This window comes from Colletotrichum gloeosporioides, assembly GCF_011800055.1.
Source record: "Colletotrichum gloeosporioides strain Lc1 chromosome Unknown consensus_66, whole genome shotgun sequence".
In the NCBI taxonomy this organism is placed as follows: Eukaryota; Fungi; Ascomycota; class Sordariomycetes; order Glomerellales; family Glomerellaceae; genus Colletotrichum; species Colletotrichum gloeosporioides.
In genome coordinates this window covers 917,190-925,595 of record NW_025544711.1, presented here as the reverse complement: position 1 = coordinate 925,595, position 8,406 = coordinate 917,190, and the positions used below count along the sequence as shown (strand labels likewise).

Here is an 8,406-nt window from a genome sequence, read left to right as displayed (position 1 = left end):
GTAATCCTATATAATTTTAGTTATAATTATAGTAATCTACTTAGATTTAATAGCTTTATTTCTTAGAATTTTTAGAAAAAAGTTCTAATATAGTAAATTATTAATTTAATTCTTATTAAGAAGTTATAAGTTATTAGTAGTTTTAAATATATATTAAACTAAACTTTTTAATTATAAATAAATAAGAGTAAGATTAAAAGTACTTTATATAAAAGCCTAAGTAATAAAATAGTTTTTTTAAATATAGATAAGTTTCTATAAGAAAGTATAACCTTCTTATTATATACTTAAGCTATTAATATAGCTATAAAGAGTTACTTTAAGTACTTTCTAAATATATATAACTTTATAAATACTAATACTATATTTAATATCTATATTTATAATAAGAATATCTTTTTTAATATATTTAGTTATAGTAAGTATATTAGTATTTTAAAAAGAATTAATTTAATATATTATAGTAGGGAAAAGTATTCTAGCGATAATAAGTAGTAGTAGTGAAGTTAGAAAAATAGGTGGATGTGGCGCGCGACGCGCTGCGCGGTTATAGGGTGTGCGCGGTTATGGGGTGGGCTGACTTATGCAATTTCCCCAAAGGCGGATAACTTCACGCGGCAGAGTCTTGGTGGCTTCTGTGGAGATGGCTTGAATGGGCCCAAGTTCAACTTGTTTTTAGGTTGGGTACTGAAATCCATGTTACAGCGGGTACATACTTCGGGCGTGGGCTATACCGGCATGTCCGCGCATCGCAGAGGAAACGAGAGCACCTAGTCTGTCTGTGCTATGAAGAGCCGTTGGAAGCAGACTGGAAAATGTATTCGTTTGGTGTTCAGATTGAATCCGTTGAAGATTGGCTTAGCCTCATGTATGTCTCTGCAACAACAGACGAAGCAGTGACTGACAGTCGCGGGTTGCGGGACGGACGTGATCGAGTGAAATTACTCACAGCTCTGTCCCTTCGAATTGACAATCCGGGTCCTTAATTGTCTTTTGGTGTGACCCCTGGGACAGAATGGAGCTCCACGACCTCGTGATAAAGATGCAAAATTGGTCGGGAGTGGCACGCCCTGGTGCTGCTGCTGAGTCCCGGCTTAGAACCAGCCATCATCGGCCTGCCCTCTATTTATTGTAATCCAATGGTCGTTGTTGGAGGTGAGGGACGAGGAAGAGGCCGGGAATCTGACGTCAGGTCGGGTTTGCTTACAGTCTACACTCTACACCGTCTTCGTTGACAAGATACCTAGAAGTTCCGATCCTGGCCTGGGTAATATCTTGATTGCCTAATGTTCTTATGTTCTTCGGACAACTCATGCTCCTCAAATATGCGGGCCTCGGCATGGAGTCCGATAAAAACGAGTTATGAGTTGCGACACTTGGACAATTGGACAAAGACATGCCGAGGCGAGAGACGCCGATGTTTGAGAATTGAGCGACAACGACAGAGCACTGCAGAGTTCCTTACCTTAGATTGCTCGCTACCCGCCCGCTACCTAGACTTGGCAAGGTGCCATACCTTACGTCGGGTACTTTAGTTTCCTGAGGGAGGCGGGCGAGGTGCGTTCGTGCCTGACCTGATGCTAAGCACGATCGTAACCACCCAAGGTGGGTAGTGTGCTTCTACCCGACGGACGGCACCTGTTGACAGTCCAAATAGCGGGCGAGGTGCCCAACAGGGGGGTGAGAGACCTGCCCGGCAAAACACCAGGCGCACCGGTGGTCTCCATTACCTAGGTTCCCCACTGTGTCTTGTCCCCACAGCCCGGGCAAGTTACGGTGCGCCTTTCATTTCCTCCTTCCCCTCGTCCTGGTCCTGGTCCTCCTCCGATGCTGCAAAGCTCGGTTTGGTGCTTGCAACTTTGCTTCGCTGTCGGCTCCTTTGCCAAAGGAATAGATAGATTATTGAGAGCACACGCGTAATCGCACTAGGAAAGGTCACTGCGGACACACAGCGGTCCCGGGATGGAAGGTGAGGTGTCCTGTCCGTACCTTCCCCCATGAAAATGGGTGAGGTGGTAAAGGTAGGTCCTGACCTTACCCCAAGTTACGGTAAGACGAAAGCAGGGGGTTAAGAGAAAAAGACGACGGAAAACATGGTGCTACTCATTCGTCTCCAGCACCTAATTACCTATCTACTTACTGCCTTACCTTGACCGCCCTCTCTTTTGGTCTCTCATCCCCGACGAATTTCCACTTTCACTTTTACGCTCGCCCTCTGCTCCCCGTCGTCCGTTGTCTGCTTGTCCCGTGTTCCGTCCCTTCTCGCTCGTCTTGCCAGCCCGCCTGCACCAGATCCAGCGAACCCTCGCTCTGTGTGGTGTCGCATCCCCCCTCCTGCAATGACAACAGCAATCCCGGCGAGCTCTGATCCCTCTGCACATGCTCAAACAGTCCCTGCCCGCGCACCATCGACCAGGACACGGCCTTTAGTCTCCGCCTCTGGACCTCATCCTCAGCGTACCTCCTCCACCTCCAATCACTCCTACTCCCACCACCATCACCATCGCAGCCATAGCCAACAAAAACACCACCAACAACACCGTTCACATTCGCGACAGTCTTCCTCTACCGCTGCCGCCCCCCGCACCTCTCAGGACAATTCTCCTAAACATGATTATGAGCATGCAAACATAGCCTCCTACCCCAAGCGACCCGCCTCCAAAGATCACCCGCCACCCTCTCACTCCCGCGCCGACGCCTCGCGCACTCCGCGTCACGGCAGCACCAGATCTAGTCATCATCCGAGTCGAACCTCCAACGACATGCCTGCAAACACCGCCGTTGCCAATAACGCTGGTCCTGCTCCTGTTGCCCATGGCGCAACCGACCCTCGGAGCCCTACGGGCGCCTCCTCCGCCTCCGCCTCCGCTTCCAAGCATAGCAGGTCGCGCACAACAATCCCTACGCCATCCGGGAAATGGATTCTGGGTAAGACAGTCGGTGCTGGGAGCATGGGCAAAGTGAAGTTGGCCCGTAAGGAGGACACTGGCGAGCAGGTTAGTCTGGCCCCCTCAGATGCTAACCCCTTTCTCAAATACTGCTCACTTCCCATCGCCTGCAACCAGTCAGCCGAGTCACGATACACAATTGCTAATCTCTCCTCCATTTTGTCATTAGGTTGCTTGCAAAATTATTCCACGTGGCTCAACAGAAGATGGGCACCACTCTCGAGCAGATAAGGAGAGAGCAGATCAATCAAAGGAAATCAGGACTGCCCGTGAGGCGGCTATCGTCACTCTTCTCAGTCATCCTCACATTTGTGGCATGAGAGACGTCGTCCGAACCAACTATCATTGGTACATGCTTTGCGAATACGTCAATGGCGGCCAAATGCTTGACTACATCATTTCTCATGGCAAATTGAAGGAGAAGCAAGCGCGCAAGTTCAGCCGTCAAATCGCGAGCGCCCTAGACTATTGCCACCGTAACAGCATTGTCCATCGCGATCTTAAAATCGAAAACATTCTCATCAGCAAGACCGGCGACATCAAAATTATCGATTTCGGTCTTAGCAACCTCTTCGCGCCTCGTACTCACCTCAAAACCTTCTGCGGGAGTCTTTACTTTGCAGCTCCGGAGTTGCTCCAGGCAAGAGCTTACACGGGCCCCGAGGTTGACATATGGAGCTTCGGCATTGTTCTTTACGTGCTGGTGTGCGGTAAGGTACCATTCGATGATCAGAGCATGCCCGCCCTCCACGCCAAGATCAAGAAGGGGCTAGTTGACTATCCGAATTGGCTTTCGAGTGGTACGTTTTCTTGTCCCCTCTCTGTCTCTTTTTCACATCTTGCTAACGTGCTGCAGAATGCAAGCATCTCCTATCTCGCATGCTCGTGACCGATCCAAAACAACGTGCCACCATGTTGGAGGTTATGAGCCATCCATGGATGACCAAGGGATACAACGGCCCGCCCGACAATCACTTGCCACCCCGTGAACCCTTGACTCTTCCTCTAGATTCAGACGTAGTCAACGCCATGACTGGGTTCAATTTCGGTCCTCCGGATTCTATCAAGGCACAGTTGGTTCGAACCATCGAATCCGAGGAGTATCAACGTGCCGTACGTCTGTACCAGCGGGAAAAGGAACTTCCCCAGCCAGCCAAAGATGTCGAGAAGAAGCGGGGCTTTGGCTTCGACTTTTACAAGAGAAGAAATTCGGGCAACAGCCGCGACACGCTGACGGCCCCAAGCTCCGAGGCTCTTCAGCTTGGCAACGACCCGCTAAATGCGTTCAGTCCGCTTGTTTCGATATACTATTTGGTGCGGGAGAAGCAAGACCGTGACCGAGCTGAACGGAATCCTGGAGCGCAGGGCACGCCCAGGGAGAAGCCGCCCATTCCAGAGATTACACCACCACAAGAAGCACACACCAACACAGCGGCTTATGAAATGCCTGGTGAGAGGGCCACAGGTGGTCGGTCCCGTCCCCGCGCCAGAACTCATGGAGAAGACGAAGCACCAGACTCCGTGAAGGCTTCCCAGCTCTCACCAAACGCCCCGCTATCCCCAGAAGTGCCTCCTGAGCCCCTCCCAAAGAAGGAAAGCACCGCTGCCGGTATACTGCGACGTTTTAGCACACGAAGACGCAAAGACCCGGAGCGGCTGGATAAGGACCGCTCTCACCCTCCAGTGGTCCAAGTTCATTCCCCATCTGGCGGTGCTTCAGCCGAGACAACCCCGTCCTCTGTGCCGAGAAAGAGTTTCAGCATTCGACGCGGCAGACGGGAGCGCGAGGAACCTATGCCCCTGCCGTTGCGGTCTGGCAGCAGTCAGCCGCAGCACAGCGATCTGCTCAGCCCGCCTCTTTCCGCAGGGGGCTCTTCGTCACGCCGGAAAGGTCTGGGTCGATCTACGAGCGTAAATTCGGCAGACCTGCGTCGCCGCGGATCGACTAGGACTGAAAAAGATCCACCGCCGACCAGTGGGTCTGATCAATCAACGACAACTGCTGACAGGCCTCCGCCGGCATCACGAGAAGGTCAGCAGTCTCGCGCAGCGTCGATGAGAGCCAAGTCCCTCGGCCATGCGAGGCGTGAGAGCATTCAGCAACGAAGACTCCGGCGGGAAGAGGCACGGGAGGCCAATGTCCCGGAAGAAACCGACCAAGAGCAGGGAGATCAAAGTGGTGTATCGACAGACAGGTTGGACAGGTCCGATCTAGCCAAACCTGTTTTTCTGAAGGGATTGTTCAGTGTGTCAACGACGTCGACAAAGAATGTGACCGAAATCAGGGCCGACATCAAGCGCGTTTTGAAAGGTCTGGGAGTAGACTACATAGAGATCAAGGGTGGCTTCACATGCAAGCACACACCAAGCATAGATCTCAAGAGGGTTCAGGATCCTCCCGGTAGCCCTGGCCAAGCACCACCTGGCCACAGACGGCGATTCAGCCTGGGCGGGATGAGAGGTGGTGACCGAGAACGAGACGACCTCCCCAGCACAGATCGTGGACCATCAACACCCCGAGGTACAGGCAGGAACGGGGCAGACAGCTACTCAAACTCAGACGTCTCGATCGACAGCGTCTCTCGCGAGGCCGGAGGCTCATCCAGAAGAGTGCCAGGCGAGACAAGCACCCATGTCCAGAGCGACCTCGGCGGAAACATGGTTTTGGAGTTTGAGATCTTCATTGTGAAGGTCCCGTTGCTATCGCTGCATGGCATTCAGTTTAAGCGTTTGGTTGGCAACACTTGGCAATACAAGAACATGGCAGACCAGGTGCTTCGAGAGCTTCGTCTTTAAGAGTGGTAATGGGGCTACATGCAGTCAAAGGGTGTGCAACATATTTGGGAAGGCCTTTGCCAGCTTTCATCGGAGGCAGGGTTGAGTAGGGGACAAAAATGTCATCTGATTCCAATCTCTTGCATCACTTTTCTCCGATCCCGGTATTTTCTTCCGTTTCTCTTTCCGGCCGCAGTCATACTTTTAGCGGCTGTCAGTCTTTCTAGCTTGACAATTGGGTGCGGTAGGTAGCAGAAAGATAGACGCTGTTTGAATAGGCGCTTAGTGGATTTAGCAGCGATGTCTGGGAAAGGAGTCTCAAAACGCGAGAGTTGTGGCAAGAATAAATAGTCGTACACGAAATCAGAGCAGTCCAAAATTTCATCCTGCGAAAGCCAGCCTCGACGGTTCTCACCATGGGCAAGAAAGTCCGAGGCAAGTACGGATCTATTAGTGCATAAGGTACCCGACCTCACTATCCCTACGAAATAAGCTGAGGTGCTACAACACCGTGGCCGTACCTCAACGTACCCACCTTAAGGTAGGCAACCGGTACCCACCGCCTTCCGAAACTGGACGTGCATTACCTAAGGTAAGCTATGGCAGCCAGCCTTGTTTCCTGTCCACACTGCAATACTGATTGACGTTGGTTAACCACGACAACTTCCTGACGCCCACCAAAGAGCCTAACGCCAGTCCGATCACTCTCGTGCAACCACCATTACGTATCACCCATCACCACCTTCGCTGTCGCTTTTCCGCTCGCTGCCGCTGTTATCGAAAGGGGATCACATTCTTTGCGACAACCATCCGTTGCGATCCCAACAGCCTAGTCCCACGCGCACCCAACCCCGCCCTAGTTCGCCCCGGCGGCACATCAGCCATTCAAGACTCGAACAGCCATCAAAAACGACATTGTCGATATTAACGCGGCAGAGAAGTGGAAACACCACACTCACGATCGGACGCAGAACTCCAGTCGGCGTCAGCCTTGAACATTCTATCCGGCCTATTTTTCTTCCTATTCCACGGAACGTATCAGTTTAGGGTCAAAGATGATGCCGACTGCTCATGTGTACGGCGGCCACCACCAGTTCAATCCACAAGCGGACTCGGCCGCATGGGTGCACCAGCAGTCGAATCAGCACCATCATGCACAGCAAGCTGCCGCCGTCGCCGCCTCGGCTGTCCAGCAACAGCAGCAACAGCAACAGCAACATCAGCAGCAACAGCAGCACTACAGCAGACTTGCCGGTGCGCACTCCGCCGTCAGCTCCCTAGCCAATGCCCATACACAGGATGGCGGCCACGATAACATATCTGAGGACAATCGGAGGACGATGTCTTACATTGCTGATCTGTTGAACGAAAGTACTCGCGAGGCCGCGCTCTTGGAGCTGAGCAAGAAGCGAGAGCAAGTGCCAGAGTTGGCTCTCATTCTTTGGCACTCTTTCGGTAGGTGATGATGGCTTGTGCCTGTTGCCGGGCTGGGATCCTATACGAGCTGACACTCGACGCAGGAGTTATGACTTCTTTGTTGCAGGAGATCATCTCAGTCTACACCCTACTAAATCCATCGCAGCTCACAGCCGCAGCTTCCAATCGGGTATGCAACGCGCTGGCGCTTCTTCAGTGCGTTGCTTCCCACAATGACACACGCACGCTTTTCTTGAATGGTGAGCATCACCACTGCGATACTCCCTTCGACACTACCCCTTTCCAGCCTGCTGACCCTCATCCAGCTCACATTCCTCTGTTTCTCTATCCATTCCTGAACACGACATCGAAATCCAGGCCCTTCGAGTACCTACGTCTGACTTCGCTTGGCGTTATTGGAGCCCTCGTAAAGAACGATTCGTCCGAGGTCATCAATTTTCTCTTAACCACGGAGATTATCCCCCTGTGCCTGCGTATCATGGAGACAGGCTCCGAGCTGAGCAAGACAGTTGCCATCTTCATTGTTCAGAAAATCCTGCTGGATGACAATGGTCTCAACTATATCTGCGCCACATATGAACGATTCTACGCGGTAGGAACTGTTCTGAGCAATATGGTTGCTCAACTGGTCGAGCAACAGACGGCTCGCTTGCTCAAGCATGTCGTCAGATGTTTCCTTCGGTGAGTTTGTTGACCAGCATGGGTGGATTTAGGCTCACCAACGGTCAACCAATAGACTGAGTGACAACGCTCGAGCACGCGAAGCTCTTCGCCAATGCCTCCCGGAGCCTCTCCGAGATGCGACATTTTCTTCGGTTTTGCGTGACGACGCTGCAACAAAGAGATGTCTGGCACAATTGCTCATCAATCTTTCCGATAATGTCGTCGAAACCGGACAAGGGGGTCATGTCGGTGGCCTTTGAAACCGTGGCCAGTACTAGAACGTGTGCGGATCAATAAGGAATCATGCATGAGTCGGCGACTAGGAGGTCAGTCATTTCATCGAAAAAACGCAAAGCGTCGTGGACATATTGATACCCGCTTCCTTTGCCCTATATTCGGGCATCTCAGGTTGATCCGGAGTGCGTCTTCGACACCGGGTCTTTCTTTCTTATATCATCTGTAGCATCGAAGGGGCGGATAAAAAGCAAGGGTTTTCGTTTGGAGCCGGCGACATGGGGTGTCATGTCATTTGATTATAGGGGTCACCTGGACCTTGGGACGGCGCTGGAGGATGGTATCATGG

The 8,406-nt window shown here is 51.7% G+C and overlaps 2 protein-coding genes across 2 annotated transcripts; both read left to right on the top strand.

Moving 5' to 3' along the window:
• Positions 1–2,339: 2,339 nt before the first annotated feature.
• On the top strand, positions 2,340–5,744 carry GCG54_00014896 (Protein kinase kin1; the record flags this gene model as incomplete). The annotated part of the gene is made up of 3 exons (XM_045414717.1): positions 2,340–2,996; positions 3,118–3,748; positions 3,805–5,744. 3 exons carry the CDS (start codon positions 2,340–2,342, stop codon positions 5,742–5,744), a joined length of 3,228 nt encoding a protein of 1,075 aa, XP_045260839.1.
• Positions 5,745–6,781: 1,037 nt separating this feature from the next.
• Positions 6,782–8,083, top strand: GCG54_00014895 (Cell differentiation protein rcd1; the record flags this gene model as incomplete). Its single annotated transcript, XM_045414716.1, has 4 exons — positions 6,782–7,178; positions 7,244–7,399; positions 7,466–7,841; positions 7,897–8,083. The coding sequence occupies 4 exons, from the start codon at positions 6,782–6,784 to the stop codon at positions 8,081–8,083; spliced, it is 1,116 nt and encodes a 371-aa protein (XP_045260838.1).
• Positions 8,084–8,406: the final 323 nt, after the last annotated feature.